The sequence below is a fragment of the Netta rufina genome (genome assembly GCF_964035555.1).
Source record: "Netta rufina genome assembly, chromosome: 2".
NCBI classification, from domain to species: domain Eukaryota; kingdom Metazoa; phylum Chordata; class Aves; order Anseriformes; family Anatidae; genus Netta; species Netta rufina.
Genome location: NC_140124.1, coordinates 23718172 through 23737680, shown reverse-complemented (window position 1 = coordinate 23737680; position 19509 = coordinate 23718172). Strand labels below are relative to the sequence as shown.

General features: G+C 39.0%; 1 protein-coding gene across 2 annotated transcripts; it reads right to left on the bottom strand.

Annotated features, from left to right (window-relative positions):
• Positions 1–557: 557 nt before the first annotated feature.
• Positions 558–13647, bottom strand: GTPBP10 (GTP binding protein 10). Of its 2 annotated transcripts, none has more exons than XM_084282768.1 (10): positions 13518–13647; positions 12966–13159; positions 12781–12872; positions 12032–12176; positions 9652–9725; positions 7102–7154; positions 3803–3910; positions 3209–3286; positions 2259–2382; positions 558–1533 (listed from the first exon to the last, which is right to left on the bottom strand). In XM_084282768.1, the coding sequence occupies exons 1-10, from the start codon at positions 13548–13550 to the stop codon at positions 1316–1318; spliced, it is 1119 nt and encodes a 372-aa protein (XP_084138894.1). In that variant the 5' UTR covers positions 13551–13647; the 3' UTR covers positions 558–1315. The 2 variants fall into 2 exon arrangements, with proteins under 2 accessions (XP_084138894.1, XP_084138895.1); XM_084282769.1 differs by having other exon boundaries at positions 1368–1513.
• Positions 13648–19509: the final 5862 nt, after the last annotated feature.

The window sequence follows — 19509 nt, the reverse complement described above, 5'->3', positions numbered from 1 at the left end:
CGGCTCAACTCGACACCCGCTCCCGCACACGGGGCTCCAACACCGCCGCCGCCGCCGCCATCATCACCGCAGCCGCCGCTCCCTTCCCCTCCGCCCATCTGGAGGCGGCGCCCCGCGGCATTGTGGGATTGTAGTCCAGCGCCGCCGCGCTGCCTGCCCCCGCCGCCCCGCGGGGACTACAACTCCCAGCGACCCCCGCGCCGCCCCCTCGCCTCGCCTCGCCTCAGGCCCCGCCGCTGTCCCCGGTTCAGGGGAAGGCTGTAAATAATCCTAAAACAGGTAAATAATCCTAAACCAACACTAATGATAAAATAAATAGGTTATGCGTAATTATAGCTTTCTTCCCAGTGACTGCTTTTAAAAAAACGTACAGAGACAGGGTTCGATTAGTAGGCATACACTGAGGGATCAAGTTGGGAACCCTTTGATTGCCTTAATTTGCTTTGCAATCAGAATAGCTTTGAAGTGGAAAACACCCTTTTCAACAGCCGACTTCCGATTTTTTTTTTTTTTTTTATGTGAAATGTAAACATGCTGTTTGTAACACAAAAACTGGAACATCAACTATTCCCCAAAACGTACAGCTGTGTTGAAAAGCTGTCATGTGCATCCTCAGAGCTGAGCATCCATCCACATCTCCACAGAAGGCACAACTGCCAAAGTAGGTTTGGAAATTAGGAATCAGGATTTACACAGTCAAGAGGATTACAGTAGGCACTAGCATGTGTGCAGAAAAAAAAAACCACAAACACATACCCAGACACAAGCCTTGCTTTGTCATGCTCCTACAAGTCACTTCCTTACAAACATTTATTTGTGTTTTCCTTTAGAACTTTACAAATAACAACAAAACCCCACCATCTGATACCCATCCAAGCAGCAGAACTCATTCACCTGTGAAGCACTGGACCCTGCAAAATTTCTCCAGCAGTACCCCATCTCCTGGGTACTTCTGACATTCACAGCAAAAAACGCAAGTGCTTCAAGTTGCTCCTTCACTATCTCTGACGGCTCGAAGTTCTTCTTTCCATCTCATTTGACAAACAATATTTCAGGGTTCATCAGCTGTTAAGCAATGCTTTGAGATGCACATACATTGTTCTCTACTTCACTGAGTCAGTAGCCAACACAACTCTGAAAAACTGTTCTTTTCCTGCATTCCGCTTTACCCAAGCGCCACGAGGAATTAAGGTAATGGAGGAGAACAGAGAAGTGGGCAGTGATGGTAGAAGGAACAAAATAAAAATGTCTGCATAGCAATGGGCTCATGTGCATGCAAAAATATATTAAAATGCGTTGGGTCTAGCCAGGAATGCTAGCCTCTGTGCTTTTGTTCTCCTGAAGTCCGTAAAAGTAATAGTTTCTTTTTCCGATATTCTGCGTTCTCCTGCTCTGCTTCCTCATCTAGTGATTTTCTTACACATGCTTTTAGTTCCTCGATTCCTTCTCCAGTATACGTAGATATAGGGATTATATCTCTGAATTTGAGTGTATTCTCAGGAATCACTTCTTCCTGTAGTAAGTGTAAGGAGTCTGAAACATCATATTGAAAGAGTCAGTAAAACACATACAGCACATCACTGCAAAGCCCATAAAAGCCCACTTAAGCCCATTTAATTTAGAAAACAAACTTTCATCAATTACAATAGAAAAGCATAACTAGAATTATTACAGAAGTATTGGTTCTTAACTCATCTTTAAAGAATAGCTGAAGTCTTAGAAGATATGCACTAACTTAGCACTTGTATCCTACCATGCTTAAGCTCTCACAAGCTGAGTCTATGTCCTTACTTTAAGATGAGTGCAAAGAAATTCCACACTGTAGAATATGAAAAATGAATCTTTTTAAGGTTTCCTGGTTCTTATACACTCCAGGAAATATGAAGAAATTCACCCCAATGTAACAGCAAAATTGAAGCAAACCTACATAGGACTGTCCAGCATCTTCATGTGCGTTGGCCAAAGCCTTTAAGCCATAAATCGTACATACACCTTGGTGTCCATAATGGCACTTTCAAAGGATGTTATTGTTATTCAGGATAGCTAAACTGGAAGTTTACCCTCCCATACAATAGATGGGCAAGGTATTCCAGGATTGCTCTGTTTTATTAAAATACCTCCCCAACAGTGAGGCCAGAGCACTCAAGATGCACACAAAGAATACATTCAGATTCTAACAACAGCTTGCCAACACAAAGTTACCCAAATTACATCTTTTTAGTGTTTTTGTCAAAGTTAATTGCTGAAATATATTTTACCTTGAGGATTCTGTAGTTGTTTCATTAGCTCATTCAAGTTATCTTTTGCACAAGGCAAATCCATTTTATTAATGGCAAGAAGTGCAGGCTTTGTCAGAAGTTCCTCTTTGTACTGCTCCAGTTCCTTAGAAGATGAGTAAATACACCTTAATAAGTATTTGTAGTTTAAAAAGTGCTTCTTCAATGTTACATCTACTCTCATTTGTTTGTCTAAAGAGTCTCTGCGCCTAGAGCTCTGAGGTTTATTCAGGAGCTCAAGGTTGATGTATCAAAGCAGTCTGACAGAAGGAAAACAGTTCACATCTACAAAGCATAAGGAAATTCTTTGGAGAGCTTTTTAATTCTTAAGCATTTTAGTGGACAACGGTTTATACCAGAAAAAATCACAAGCATCACTCAGCTAAAAATAAACTCAGCAACAAGCTGAACATCAGCAGATTCATCATCTCAAGTTGTAGAGCTACAGAGAAAAGCTGCTAAACTTGAAATTAGGTAAATTGTATTATTTTAATCAGAAGTAAGGATAAGAGATGGTAACACTGAATTCCTGCAAAACTGGGGCCTGTTTCATCTCTATTAGGCTATGTAGCAAGGGCACTGAGGCAGATATTTTAACTGCACCCACGTATAGTTACATTTCCCATTTCTACTTCCTAAAAGGCTACTGAACTAGAAAACTGAAAAAGTTGCATCTTTCCACTGTCACTTCACCATGAGAAATGTTGCACAGATAAATGAAGGAACTGTTATGCTCAAAGTAAAGCAGTTTCATCTGCATGACAAAAACAAAGATTTTATAATTCCAAAGAATGTTAAACTTGTTAATTGGCCCCTGTACTGTAAATCCAGAAAACACATTAAGATTTGGAACTTCTTGATCAAAACTGAACCTCTTTCTTGGCTCAACACACAACTACAACTGACAGACAATTAGGAAGATGAGAAGTTACCTTTGTTAGAAGCAATATGGTTTCAAAGGCTGTTCTGAAACGAGTCTTAGTAGACAGCTGAAACCCAGAAATATCCACCTGAAAAAAATTACAAAAAAAGAGCTTTTTGTTTTTGAAATTATGTTATGTCTTCCATCGACCATTTCGCAGGGCAATGCCCATGGACATGTCCTCATTCCTGGCTAAATAGCAGGGGGCAACTATATACCAAAGTACCAAAGAAAAACCATAGACACTGAAAGCCCAGAGTGCTTGGTTCTGACCGGGTGCTTCTCAAAGCTCTGACTTTCAAACCTCTTTTTAAGGAGATCTTGGGAGGGAAGGGACTAAAAAAGAGTTACCCACCAACATTAATTATGCTTGGAACACTTCCCTGCTCTAAATTAATTGGCAACTTTTAGTCATAAATTCTGTTTAAGGATTTATCATCAGACATTCGTCTCAACTTTCCATTCTAAAAACAGTATTGCAGCTATATTTATTAAAAACCACGCAAATCACAAACAATTTCCTAAATTCCAACTATACTGCAATTAAGATGCATTTACTGCACAGCCTTTGATTTCAATGAGCTGTAGGTTTTATTCAACTTACTACTAAGAGAAGATGTTTGGTTCTTTCTACATGTTTGAGAAATTTGTGCCCCATTCCTTTGTTTGCATGTGCACCTTCGATCAGTCCAGGGAGATCAGCTACCAGTATCTGGGAAAACAAAAGTTTCAAACAGAAGATTTCCAATAAGCAAAAATAGTAATTTTAAACTATTAACATCTATTACGATTTTATATAAAGAAAAGAATCCAGACACAGGAATGTGAGGAGAATCTATTTTGAGAGGCCCCTGTTACAACAATTATGTACTCCTTGGAACAGCATGGAGAATCAGTTCTCTGGCAGCATGCATGGGCTGTTCCAATACATTTAGAACAGATTTAAACAAAATGCTGCTATTACAAAGGCAGCGTGCTCCTCATGTTCCCCCATCTATTTATTTGTAGCTGCAAACTCGAAAATAGAGGGTAATAGCTCCTCTGCAAAGATCTTGCAAAGTTTACCTATTACTTGAGACCAAAAAGACTCTAGAATGTGGGAAAATCAGGCTATCAAGTTTGTATAGCATTCAAACTGTCAGTGGAAAAGAAAATGAAGTTTGTTCCTTGTGGCTACAGAGAATCATTATTCCAAATGCAATCCCACTAAACATTGCCCCTATGGACATGAGAAGCTCCAACAATTTCTCTTCTGCTCTTCAGCTGCAATGACATTTTGATTAGCCTACCAGCTGCCAACCAGAGCCCAGCTAGAGCTGCCAAACTGGACAGGGATCCTGTCACTTTCTCTGCTGGTTGGAAAGAGTATGTGCAGTTGTAAAGAAGAGAGAAGACTGAAAAAGAGGATAATACTAAAAAACCCCACATCTACTCAGTAACTCACAGAAAGCAAAGACAGAGCAAAGCAACAGGCAAAAGCAGGGGCTTCAAATTTCTGATACTCATTTAGACAACAACTGGATTCAATTAAGCAGGGCCCAAAGCCAGCAAGCCAGCATGCTAAGACTTCCAGCATGCAACATACTGTTGAAGGGGGCTTTCTGCTATGAGTGAGTTTCACTCCCCCTTCTCTGTCACGTTTTAACCATTTTCCTAAATACTTCAGTCCCTGCTTCAGCATTTTGATCTACAGGGACATGAGAGAGAGCTGGGTGAACTGCAATCTCGGGAGAGAGTAACTACAGAGCTGGAACAGAAAGATCTGCTTTCTGATGTGATGCATTCTGGTGCTGTACTGGCATCACCACTCTTTTCCTGACTTGTCTTTCAAAGAATATTTTTGTAGAGCTCATAGAACTTCAGATTCTCTCAAACAGCATTTGGTTCAGATATTCTGGTAAAATATGCGAAAGCATCTGCCAACTTCCATGATCTTGTGTTAGGACCTGAATCCCAGCCTCATACTCAGATCCTCCACTTTTGTGTCATTGTATAACAAGGTCTTTTTGCAAGTAAAAAGATAGTGACTCAGATGGCAACACATAACTAGCATTTATTTTCTTCTTTACAATATACTAAAATAACTGCACTGCTATGTATTTCTTGAAAAACTTCAGTGTTCTGCACGGAGAAAAAGAAAGATACAATGAACCACCCTCTTGTGAATGACAGGACAGTCACCTCAATTATTGCTCATACTTGCTCACCTCTTGTTTTCAGCAGTTGCAATACTGAGAGCTGAATTATTTCCTCTTACTCAGCTGCTCACTGTGATCACAATCAGCAGCTCCCTTGATTTTAGGAGAGGGGTATGTTGTCCAGACAGTCCTTATATAGCACCCAGCACTGTTGTGTAAAAACTATGAAATGCAGAATCACCCAAGAAGTACAGGTCATTGAAAATGACATCAAACGGGCTGCAGAAAAGCAAGCCAGGAGTGCAAGCAGTTATCCTCCTGGAATATAACAGCAGAAAGAGCAAGAGTTCCTGACTCTTGGCAGGTAGTTTTGCAGACTAAGAACAATCCTGTTATTTGCAGCACCATTTTTGAAGATAGGTTACCTTTAACTAGCAGCTAAAACGAATATAAAGGAAGTTTCTCTTAGACGTATTCATCTCTACAGCAAACTGTCCAGTTCAAAGGGACAAACACATTTCTGAGAAAGCTATACTTTGTATATTCAACAGACTGATACGTTTGTCTTAACTTGTACAGATCACCTGAAATCCTGTATATTTTTAAGAGCCTGGCAAATTAAACTTACTTCCTTTAACACACAATTTTGTTAAAGGGTGATAAATAAAGGTTTTGACTATCAGCTACTGAATCCCCTAAGATTATTCCTTCTGAAAAGGAAAAGTGTTTTCTGTCTTTTCATAACTGAAGGGTATGCTTTCCTGGTTAACTCATGTGAAACCCTTTTATTCATTTGCCTTTTATCTTTGAAGCAGAAAGCCCAGCACTGCCTGTGTCATACACTTAATAACACATCAAAGTTTCAAGCTTGAAGAATCAAAATGTTTGCTTTAGCCTTACATGAACCAGGGGTCCAACTCTGTAGGACAATACTAGTAGGACTCCCATTTAGCTTTCCCCCCCTCCAGGGAATGCTGTATAAAAGATTCTAGGCACCCCAGAATTATTTGACAACATTAACTGAGGAGGCTGGGTGGAACTGGGTTCACAATACACAAGGTGGTTTGTTGCTCCAGAAGACTAGAGCTCCAGCATGCTACAAAAGGAACTAGACCAAGGTACCTCACCCCTCAGGTACTGTGCTATTCTGGCTGTTCAGACAATAACTCTAACTTTATTTTTTTTTTCTTTAAATAATAATAAAAAAAAAGTCAGAGCAGCCAAGCCAGAACAGTAAGTTATAGCAACTATATTCCTTTTCATTCACTACTATGGATCTGTAGCTGCTAGACAAATTTGCCCCTATTTAAAATTCATTCTGAGAATTTATTCCAGAGCTCTCAGTATAGCCAACTTGCACAACATGTGCCTCCTCTAAATACGAATAACAAGTTAGTCTCTGAAACAATTATTTTTAATCAAGATTATAAAGCAGGATTAGAAACAGAAAAGAGATGGGAAAATGAAAAGCCGTTTATTAAAGTGACACAAAATAAGTTCAACTTCACATAAGACAGCAAGACAGCTTTATTACTGTCATATTATATAAGATGTTCTTTTACTACTGGATAAAATAGCATTTTCTCCACAGATTCCATTAAATTCACGTAATTGTACTATATGTATGCATTATATATACACCCATACAAAAAAAAAAAACACAACACTCAAGTTATGTTTCCATTTCTTTTTGAGATGATGTTAAGCAACATACATAACCATTATATACCACTAAAAACCAACGAGAATGGACTTTCATACCAACCTGTTTATAATCTGCATACATGATCTTTCCTAGTTCAGGCTGTATTGTTGTAACTATGACATGGGAAGAAAAAGAAGAGGGGGAAGAAAACAAAACAGTTGTTAACATTTTCAAAAAATGTTAATGTTAGAAAATATTTAAATGTTGCAGAATTTTCTCACTTCATATTTACATAAAACAAGTATTCAGTAGCAGAAAAATAATGCAAATGGAATGTTAAGAATTACTGAAAAGTAATAAAGAAAAAATGAGAGAATAAAATTATGCTACTCTATAAACCAAAGGGTTTGCCAAATCTTGATATCGCATGCAGTACTGATCCCCTCATCCCAAAAATGGAGTAGAAGAGACAGAAATTCTTGGACTCAAAAGGATTATCCAGAATATGGAACAGATTCCAAATAAGGAAAGGCAAAGCAAGCTAGGACTCTTCAACCTGAAGAAAAACATTAAAAGGCTGTACAGAATCAGGAGTGGCAAGACAAGGTCAGTAGGAGTTATTAGTACTTGGGATTCTTGTACTCTTCCAGTATAAACATTAGGGGCCATCACTAGGAAATGTGGCATCAAACTCAAAACACACACAAAACGATGGGGGTGGTCTTCAAAACACCACAGTTAAAGCCAGGGAACCCCTTGCCACAAGACACACAGCTACTCAAAACAGTTTGTTATGTGCATGTACTGGGTCGGAGTTAACTTCCCTGTCCCACACAGTGCTGTGCTCTGCATTGGTGGCTAGAACAGCCCTGATATCACACCAGTGTTTCATCTATTGCTGAACATCAGGACTGTATCCAACCTCCCCTAAACCCAGTAGGCTGCGGGAAGGCAGGAGGTAAGGAGGCAACATCACCAGGGCAGCTAACCTAAACCAACTAAAGGGTTTGTGACAACCATATGGTGTCACATCAGCAATAGAAGCTTGGAAAGATGAAAAAGAAGAGGAGGCTCTCATTATAAAACCATCTGTCCTCCTGAACAACTGCTACATCTATTGAGGCCCTGCTTCCCAAGACATGGCTGAACACTGCTTGCTGATGGGAAGTAAAGAATAATTGTTTCTCTTTTTGCCTCTGCACTGACTTTTTTTCCTCCCTTTATTTAAATTATCCTTATCTCACCCTGTAAGCTTCCCCCCCCACCATATTTTCTCCTTTTCACTCTTCCTTTGAGAAGGGAGAAATGAGAGAATGGTATGGCAAAGAAGATTACTAAACACACAGAAATCGTGGATGGCTCAGGAACTCCCTGAATCTCATATGTAAGCCCACATAAGGGAAGTATCCAGTGTGTTTTCTACATTCTTGTACTCCTCCCCAGTCATCTGCTTTTGGTTCCACTCAGAAGGCTGATGAACGTCTCCTTCAACATTGTGTGGTTATAATTTCTACCTATAATATTTCTATTGCCCTAGGTATCAGAAACCTCAAGATTATTTTAGGACAGGCAGTCTATCCCTATGCTCGCTGTCAGAAAAAAAAAAAAGAAAATGCAGGTTCTGTAGTTGTGCTATTTTTAATGGTAGCTACTACAGAGCTTACTCAAGACTGATGTTAAAACAGAAATAATGGAGACAGGCAAAATAATGGAGATCACACAGACCAGTTCTGTTTTGTTGCATTTTATCACTAGGTGCAGAATTGATGATGATGATGCAAAGACTTACGTTTTCATCAGTAAATCTGGGACTAAAATTTAGAAGAAAGGGAAGGAGGGCAAACATCTGCAGCCTCCATCTGTGAAACCACTGTAGGTATTTGAAAGCATTATTCTTCTCTCTGGCAGCTTGCTTTGCAAGTTATCTGCTTAATTAAATAATTTTGACTAGCCTCCAAGTTCTCTCAATAAGCTCACGTTGATGGCTATCTGGCTAGTGACCTCGTCATGCACGAAATCCCCAATGGGATTACTGGGCCTTACTGTAGATTTCAACATGTATCTATTAACACATAGCATCTGAAGAGACAGCAGGTAAGGACAACACCTTTTCACAGGTAAAACTCTGGGCAAATAACCTAGGCAAAATACAGGCAGCTGCAGCACAGACCAAATTAGGCTGCTTTTTAATTAAAGAATGCTCAGATGGCTAATCCTTATTTACTGAAAGAAAACTAATAAAAACAGCATTTTTAGTGGACAGATTCAAAACCAAAATCTTACTGTTACAAGAACAGGTGGCAGCTACTTCCAAAGCACACAAGATGCCTATGCAAAGTGACACAACAGTGCATATTCAGCAGAGTGAGGATACTGCACACCGTGTAGAGTCCCAGAAGAAATAAAACGTGCTGATACTAAAATAAATGCTAAACAGACCCTGTACCAGCAGTTTCAATCACTGTGAGGGTGAACACAGGAAAAAAAAGTGAGATTGTAAAAAGAAATGGCAAATTCCCTCTATTTCTTCTGATTAATAATCTGTGTAACATAATTAGTATGCAACAAGGTTATCCCCTATTCTTTATTATAAACCTGTAAATCAAGACAGAGAAAAGAATTCTTGCTCTCATTAAATATTACAGCACTAAAATACAAGCGTGAACTTACACGCGTAATTTGCGATCTCAGGTTTGGCATGAGAAATCTTGCTTAGCAGGGATGATTTTCCTGCATTTGGAAACCTAGAAGGAAAGCCAGGATTTATACAGTGAATAAACATATATGTGATTCCTGTATATTTTATTACCAAATATACTGTATTACCTTAGACTCATTGATATATATGTGTGTGTGTGTGTGCACAGACTCATTTACACACTTGTCTTTTTAAAACAGATAATTACTTTTTTTTTTTTTTTTAAATCAAATTCAAATTATTTTTATACATTCAACAATGCTTCCAAGGGCTGCAGGCCGGTGAGAGATGTATTTGTGTATGTTTTTAACGCAACAAACTTGTATGAGCTATCCTCGAATCATGACTCTAGCTCAGAGAAGTGAAGGCTCAGTGGGGTCCTATCAATGTGTACAAATACCTGAACAGGGGATACAAAGAAGACAGGACCAGGCTCTTTTCAGTGATGACCAATGACAGAATGAGGCAGTGAGCACAAAGTGAAACACAGAAGGTTCTGTCTGAACACCAGGAAGCACTTCTTCACTGTGAGGGTGACCAAGCACTGGTACAGGTTGCCCAGCGAGGCTGTGGGGTCTCCCTCCTTGGGGAACACCAAAAGCCACCTGGATGTGGTCCTGGGAATGGCCTGCTCTAGGTGGCCACGCTTATTTTAAAGATTAATATGAGCTGTAAAAGACTTAATAGCCTTGAACCCTGTCAAACATTAAGCTAATGCTGTAGTCAAGATATACACTATAGTCTTATAGCCATCTGTTCCATACAGGAGACCACACAAGACTTGTGTCCCACTCAAATTCAAGGTTACTCATCATAGCATTTCAATGCAACAGGGATCAAGACAACTGTCCATGGGCAATTGGTTATTGGTCACAAAGGCATGTGTCACTCAGAATGTATCATACAAAAAAAAACATACACTCTTCACTTGAATACACACGATCATAACCTGTTAACAAGGACAACTAGTAAGAATGTGAGCTAATGAAAAACAATACTTACATTCTTCAAAAAGAAAGACATAATGAAACTCCTTATTACAGTAATATTATAGAGGGTAGTTTTAACGCTCTCTGATGTCAAAAGGTGCCTTAAAGACAACCTGAAGGTTACCGTGGTCATCTCCTCAAGCAAGTGTTTTGTTTCCACTGAGGCGCAGCATCTTCTTTGAAGTTTAAATTGCAGCCTACACTACCCATCATAACCCGTACCCGAACTTGATAGCCCTTTCTCAAGTCTCCTTTTTTTTTGACCTGAGCTAATAGCAAACCACTTGCATATCTACTGAAGTAAAAATAACAAACTCAAAGAGATCAAAGGACAATCACAAACTATCAGAGGTTGATTGATACTCAAAACAAGAAAATATTCTCCTCAAATTAACTGATGATTCTTTTTATGCTTTTTGAAGGGAAACCATCAGCTAAAGTAGAAGCCAAAGTGTAGGATTAAAGAAACACCAGTGTCACAGAAGTCTTTTCTTGTTTCAGAGTGTGAGAAGTAAAACAAATAAAAATAAATCTGTATCATGTACTCACTGAAGACCACTGGAAAAATTATCTAACTATAGGTAAATTCTGTTATTAACAGAGCTATAAGTTTTTTATAGAAAGCAAGGAAAGAAAAATCAAGTTTCCATTCTATAAGGCTATATATCAATTAAGATTATTTCGACCTAAAACCACTTTTCTCACGTTACACTTTTTTTTCTTTAATGAATAGGGAACATGGCGGAAGATACTGGCAGAAGGTAGACAGACCAACATTTACACAACTGTTTGTTAAAAGCTTTCTCCAAATAAATATGTTTATCTGTGTTGTTAATAAGCAGAGACAGTTAAAGGCAGGAATGCAAAAGAAATGCCAATCCTATTGCTCTAGCTCCCAAGTTCCTTCCCACATTCCATGGTGTTTATCTGGGAGAGCAGGCTGCATGGCCTTTGAAATTCTCTAAGACTACTACTGAAAGGAGCCACTTGTGCCAGTACCAGAATGTGCAAGGTGCAGTATGGAAGCTGTGCTCGGCTTCATTTTGCACCTCCTACTTACTTTGTAAATAAATTGTAATAATGTCTTGATAATCACGGCAATTGCTAAATTCCTGTATGTTAAACCAATGGCCATGATTCATGAAGCCCTTCACCCACAAAAGCATAATCCACATTTCTAAATTTTAGAAATAATTTTAAATGGCTTTAAGCTCTTATTTTTACCAACTGGAAGTAATTTAAGTGACAAACTTACAATAACACTCAAACTATCTCTAGAATCTCTTTGAAATCACTTTTCAGATTTAGTAGTCAATTTTCTAAGGTCATTTCTCAAACTACAATACAGAACTGCAGTACTTACCCAACCAAGCCAACATCAGCTATAAGTTTCAAATCAAGATGAAGAATTCGCTTCTGACCTTTGGAAGGCAAGAAGTTTGTGGCCAAAGAACCTCCAAGACCTCCACGAGCTGCTAGGAATCTCTCTCCTGCTGCATTAACTTCTCCTGAAAATAAAGTCACTATTGAAAACACATAATCCCCTGCAAGAGGTCAGATGTGATCTCCCACTTAAACCCAGTTTATCTTCAATGAGGAGCAAATTTTCTCTATGCTTTCAGATTGCTATTTCAAGAATGTTGTACCGAGAAAGATGAGGTGGTTATTAATAGATACTATTTTTAAAATTGTTTTAGGTAGTCTGAAATACAGATTTAGCAAGAATCTGTATTTTTTAAGCCACATTCAGGCAAGTCAGGAGGACATTTAATTGAGCTTAAGGACACATGACTTATGTAAAAGGTCATTAGTGGTCCCATGGAAGATCACAACGGCTTCCAAAGTGAAAGACTTGTTTCAAGACCAATTTCCTTTCTGCTGCATAGAGCGATACAAACTACCTACCGCTAATTTCTGGCAGGGGTCTTTGCTTGTCCAACAACTTTTGCAGTGCAATGTTTGTTGAGTTCTGTTTGTTCATTAAAAGGAAAACAAAGTATTTTGGGAGGTGTGCAATCTTAAAACATCAGTACATTTAGGAGTCTGATGGATGCTGTCAATAAACATGACAGCACCTATTAGGATATGTTAAAGCAAAACAAAAGTCCTTACCGATCTGCTTCCCATCGTCATCGAGAATTGAAATCCCTGGTGGCACGTGAACTTCACAGTCTTTCCCTTTTTCACCTTTCAGTGCTCTAACACTGGGAGAAATTAAACCAGGCAGAGTAAGCTAAGCTGGGATTTTGCTCTCCAGGAAAAATGATTATAATAACTTTGACCAAGTATCTTCTGACCTGCTGTTGGCTCCTGTTCCAGCTACAATTCGCTTCTGTGGATACCGGTTCTTAACGCTCTTTAAGGTTGTTCTTTCTTGGGCAACAAAATAGACATCACCACCTCTCCCTCCTTCCCCGCCGAGACGAGGGTAACCCATGCCACCAGTTCCTCCTCTGACGTAGAGCCGCAAATCGTCAATGAAGGTGCCATACTGAGAGAAAAACATATTTCACATCAGCAATACGCTTTGTTTATCTTTCGTTTTAGGCATGAAGCACAGCGGGGCTGAAACACCTGAGGCAGAACTTTTCACTGAAAGCTTTGGCAATAAAATACAGCACAGAAAACTGCCAGGCAACCCTTCCAGATAGTTTGTAGGAAGGGAAAGGTTTGATACCTCATGCTCGGCAACGATACCGGGCTGAGGGACGGGGACAGGGCGCGGAGGGCGCCTCACAGGGACGTCGGCCTGGGGCCAGGGGTGGGCAACCGGTGTCCGTCCGTCCCACCCGTGTCCGTCTGTCCGTCCATCCCACCCCGCTCCCTGCCTAATATCTGCCCGCACTGACCCTCCGCAGCGCCGCCCCGCTGCCCCGCACCATGCTCCGCACCGGCCGAGCCCCGCACAGGGCGAGCAGCTCAGCGGCCCCGCATGGCGCAGCGCACCCGGCTGCCGCCCGCCGCCATCAGCGCTGAGGCGGGGCCCGGCCTAGCCCGGCCCGCATGCGCGGCCCTCAACGCTGCTGCGGGTTCTGGCTTTTAAAGCCTCCTGATCAGCGCTGCTAACCTGGAAGAAACTCGGAGAAATCAAGATCTGGCTTTTCACTGAGATTAGTTTTCAGGAAATACGTTACCGTGGTCGTGACTACATGCTTTCATAAGTCTTTTTTTTTTCAGAGATACGTAGTTTTCAGATTGCATGAGCGTCTTTTCAGTGTGGGTGTATATATATATATATATATAAATAAAATTTAATAAATTTTAATAAATTTTCATGAAAAAGTGAATACTCTCATTCCTTCTTACAGCCTTTCCACTAGGCTATATGTTCTCAACTGCTGCCGTAAGCTACCTGAGGGTAGTCAGTACCATTTCCAATAATTTAATACTTAAACTAAGTTCAACACCTTATTTTACCTGTTACACAATAAAAATAACAATAATTTACAAAAGAGTGCTGCATACATGCTAAATAGCCCAACAGAACATTTAATCAAAACTCAGGATTCTCCTCAACAAGGGGGTGTTGTCCAGTGCCATTTTAAGAGTTTGTCTTAGTTGCTTCCTGGCCTAGGGCAAGATTTGGAAAGGATTTACAAAATCTTTGCAAAATAGTAGCTACATCTCTTTATCCTTCTGTGTATTATTGTTTGGACTTTAAGTCTATTCCAGTTTTGCTTTATTTTGTACAAAATAAGAGTTAACTGTGTTTAAAAAAGACTGCCTATGTATAGTTCCATATAGTCCTTAGTTAACTGGGGCAGAGGAATCTCCAAATTGCTGAAATTTTAGAAATAAATTAGAAAAAAAGTTTGGTTTTGAATGAAATTAGCAAAGAAAGAATAAAAAATCTGAACTCCTAATCATCATGTAGTTTTCAGCTGGCCCATACCTCTCTATGACAAAAAAAAAAAAAAAGTTTGTTTTGCAACGGGGTCATTCAGAAAAACGTGCAGAAGCGTGGTGGATTGGACCTGATGGCTTTTGATGATCTTAGTGAATGAAATGAATAAAACAATACTTGAAATTAATAAAATTTTACAAGATACTACAGTATGAAATGTCTTTTTTTTTTTGGGGGGGGGGGGGGGGGGAGGAGAAGGGATCTTGAAGTATCCAATGCTTTTTTTATCAGTATTTTTAGAAGGCCTTTGTCACTTTTGTATTTCCTTTCTTTCCACACACATGTATGGAACAAATAAATTGAAAAGCTTTTTAATTAGTTGATTATTTCTGACCTGCTTTTTCTGCCATTTCCTGTTGTTTTTACTAATCAATTACATATTCCCTTTCAGCTAAAATTAGTCCAAATTTCTACTTAGTGGATGTACTTGCCTCATACTGTAATGGAATTTTAAGAGCAGAAAATTTTTCAGTGATATAAATGCGAAAGTGGGAAAAGATGTGACTGGTATCCTACTGAGCTTCAGTTAAATTACGCAAATTCAAAGTATGCCTGTCGTGACCATCAGTTTCCATCAGTCCAAACCATAGTTTCATCACGTGGACAAAAGCAAGGTGGACAGCATGCATGGCAGAACAGAAATTATGCCAGCAGCAACAAATGCAAAACTCCCTGTTATGGTTTTGTGAAGACAACATCTGAAATTCTGAAACAGTTAATACATAAAATCTAGTAGCAAGTTTTTTCAAAAAATAGCAAATGTGGGCCTGGCCTCCTACTGGAGGCATTTATTTGAGGGATCCTAGGTGAGCGGCTTGTTGGCTTAGACTGCCTCTATAAATTGGTGAGAGAGGTATCTGTGGAGACAAGTCACATCGTAATTGTCTCCCTCTAGATCCCCATCTCTCTGTGTGTTAAATCTTTAAAGTCAGGTGAGCTGAACCTGGGCTGTCATTGCTTGTCTTTGAAAAGAAGACAAATGATCTGCCCAACCACAGACCTGTAAGTCTGGTCTCAATCACATGCAAAACTTTAGGGAAGTTCAGACTTGCCAGAGAGATTTGCTTTTAGGAAAAAAAAAAAACAAAAACAAAAAACAAACAAACAAACAAAAACTTCCATAAAGCATTTGATATAGTATCACCTGAGGATGAACAAGTATACAGAGGTTTGGAGAGATATAGTGAAGAGAGATAGCCACAACTAAGGTGGCTATCTAAGGCTGAAAGGAAGATGTCAGTCTTTAAGGGTTGGTTTTAAGATATTTGTTAGTTTTTCTAGGAGTCCTGATAAGATTAGTAAGAACATTGAAATCTGGTGATGATATGTGCTTAGGAATCATCAAAAGTCCAGAAAATACCTCAGGAGATGTATTTTCATTTAAAGTAGGGATACTTTACAATGATCAGTGTCATTGTTTAAGACTTGGGTGAACTGTCATTTGGAGTATTGTGAAAGTTTCTAATTGCTCTATAGCTAAGCCGAGGTTGAATTGAAGCAGAGAGATTAGGTGGGTCAGCAGAGAGACTGAGAGCATTTCATATGAACAGATTTGGCTCAGCCTGTTTACTTCAATAAAACAAAACCAGAGAGGAGGTAGGAGTGCTCTCTATAAATACATCAGGAAAGTAAACATGAAGGATGAAAACCATTTAATTTGCAGGGCAATGTTGATACAAGAACAAACAGATATGAACTATTCATCGATAAATTTAGTCAGGAAATTAGAATAATGTTTCTAGTCATTATGGCAATCAAATTCTGAAACAGCTTTTTCATGGAATTAGTGGGAACAAAAATATACCTGTTTTTGATACGGCGCTTGGTAAATCTATGAGGTGGTTGTACAACAGAGCTCTCTGTAGTGTCGGGAAATATGATTCAGGAGGACCTTTCTGTTCCATGTTACCATGCAAAGGCATCGTAAAAAGAGCAGAACATTTTGTCCACATCTAAGGTTCTGAATATGGAAATGAGCTCAGTTTGTAGCTCGCTGACTTAGTAGAGCCCTATATTCAATGTGCTGAGCTTCCCTAACACGCAGCAGGAGATCAAACCCAACAATAGGTTAATCTATAGACAAGTCCAGGGATACTAGCAGGGCTCCTAATTAATGTTAATTCAACTGCATGTAATCAATTAACTGCTCAACCTCAGAAAAGAGAAATAAGGAAAAAGTGGTCTCCTATGTGTGTTGTGAATTGAAGGTATTAAATCCGCTGACATTGACTCTAGATTTATTACCACACTGAGCAAACCCATACCAACAAGCTCCTAGCAGCAGGAAGTTAGGTAACATTTCCTTTGAAATGTGCCACTGTGCATTTTCTGGAACCTTTTGTACCACTAAGTACATGAGCACACATACAAGATGCTAGCAATTACTAAAATTATGCTGCAATCATTTAAAAACCTAAAGTTTTAGGATGTTTAGGTGGTTTATTTTCTCAGTACTTCACTTCAAAAAATGTGTTTGTTCACCTGAAGAGACACCCTGTTTTGCCAAGGCAGCGCTGACTCTGTCATCTTTTTCCTTTGATTTGCATTGGCTGTTTAATCACACGGTGGCCGTGCTGTACTTGAACTGAAGTATCAGGGCCATGAGCACTGTCACTCCTGATCAGGGAACATCACTTTGTTATTCCTTTCCTTCAGACACTGCTAATCAGCAATGCGGAGGGTGACTCAATTCTTTATCTTCAGTGAGGCCTGTTTACGTAAGAGCGTGCAGGTGTGTAGTCACAGAGGCTAGCCTTTTAAAACTCTCCAAACTAATTTATACACGGTCAATACATATTCTGAGTTCCATGCTAATCAAGGCTTTGTCTTCTGTTCTTTCTGTTCTTGCTGTGTACTTCAAATACTTGTATGTCATACCTTAAAAATCACAAACGTACATCAAATCACGGTTGTACCACTCTGTTCCTTTCCCCTCATGATAAAAATCACTAGACAGTGAATTGTCTCATCAACATTAACAAGAAGAAACCATCAATTCTCTTTCCACAAGCATTTAAAGCTTCTAGAAGCAGTTTTTGAAATGTGGACTTTATGTGCATTTTTTTTTCTCAATCTAGAGAAGAACTAACACCAATGGAAATATTTGTAAAAATAACTGAAAACACTGTAGCAGCATAGCCTTATTTTCAAGTAGAGTTGAAATAGGTAAAAAAAATGCAGGTCAATTTTCTTTCTTTGCCTTTATGAACATGCATACAATGCTTCCTTATAATGCTGCAAAGCTGACATAGGGGTGGCACGAAATAGCTATACCAGCATATCCAAAGTCCAGATGCTAAAAAAAAAATAAAATAAAAAATGAATCTTGTAGTGCTTTTACAGTTGTATTTAATTAATTTTTTTTAAAGGAAGAGTTTTGACCACTCTCAAGAATAGATTCTTCATTACAATAACGTGCCACTAGATGGAGATACCTCAACTGCAATAGTAAGAGTGAGATGAAGTACAAGTGTTCAAAACTTGTGCTACAGAAAACTGTCGATGCTGGAAGAATTTTGAAGGAAACATTTTGTTTTGCATAAGTTTGGTTATCAATTAAAAAGCTCAAAATTATGGAAAGAGTTACCCGTGCCTTCTCACAAAACTTACTGTTTGAAACGCTGTGCTGGTGTCTGTGGCTTTCCACTTAGTGTTCACTGCATCTTCCTGAACCCCTGCAGAATGCAGAATACAACACTGTTTTTCTCAAAAATCTCACTTATATTTAGTCACCAACTGGAAAAATCTGCTTTTGTAAGCACGTGGGCAGAGTCTTCCATTTTAAAGGCTTTCCCTGAAATCCAAGCCTTTATGTAGCTTTTAAGCATGTCAGACATATGAAGAAGGTCACAAATTGACTTTGACCTTACCTATTCTGAAATAGGAACTGTAGTAACAATGCTTACCTAGTAAATGGGATCAATGTTTTTCACCATCGTGCTTCTTTAGTTGCATCCTACAAACTTCATGGAATATCCTTCCAAATTTATCAGTTACCAATAATTTTGATCTCTGTCAGTTTAAATCCAATGGTTCATCCTTGTGCCTGGTTGTGCTCTCCCTTACTTGGTAATCATTCAGTGTTTGACTGTCAACTAACCCAAAGGGGTTATCACTTTCATGAAATATGAAAGTCAGCATTCAGAACCATTTTCAGTTGAAGAGGTGAATTTTTAGGTATTAAGAACTTTTGCATAAATAGATTCTTAAGAGAATATTATTGATGGGACTTGAAAAAGTGAAGTCCATTTCTTATTTGAAACGATTTTCCTAAGAAAAGTATGTTCCTTCACATTTTAATTACTCCAGTTGTCTTCTGTAGACATACTAAGACCAAAAATTGGTGAATTCACTAACTAGATTAGGAAAAGTAAGAGAAGAGTGATAAAAATAACTGTATGATGAAGAGAAGGGATTGTAGACTGTCATCAATGGCAGTTTGAGCAGAAGGGAATCACTGTGTTTATGCCAGTGCTTGCACACCTACGTCTTTGAAGTGGGAATTAAATGACATGAAGGAATTGTTGCGGTGGCTGAGAAGCTATGCACCTACCTGCTTCTTTACATGCTTTTAAAATGTGACTGCCTTAAAGTCTTTACTCTCTCTTTCAGATTTTGGTTCGTTCACTGCAAGAAGGATCATGCTGGTAGATTTGATATTGCATAAAGCAAATACAAAGAGGAAAAGCTTTTCTTAATTTGAAAACTGAACATTGAAAGCTATTTTGAGTTTCCTTAAAGTTAGGTTCCTTGCACAACCAGCATGGTACTTTAGTCTCCTTGGTTATTAATGCTGCTTTAGAGTTTGGAGGAGCAATTACATCTAAGACAGCTTTAACTACTTCTGATGGTGCAAGGAGATCTGGTGTAAGCTAACTGCACTGCAGTCTTACAGATGTTTTCTTCTATACTGCTGTGTAGGTATCATCCTGGAAAAA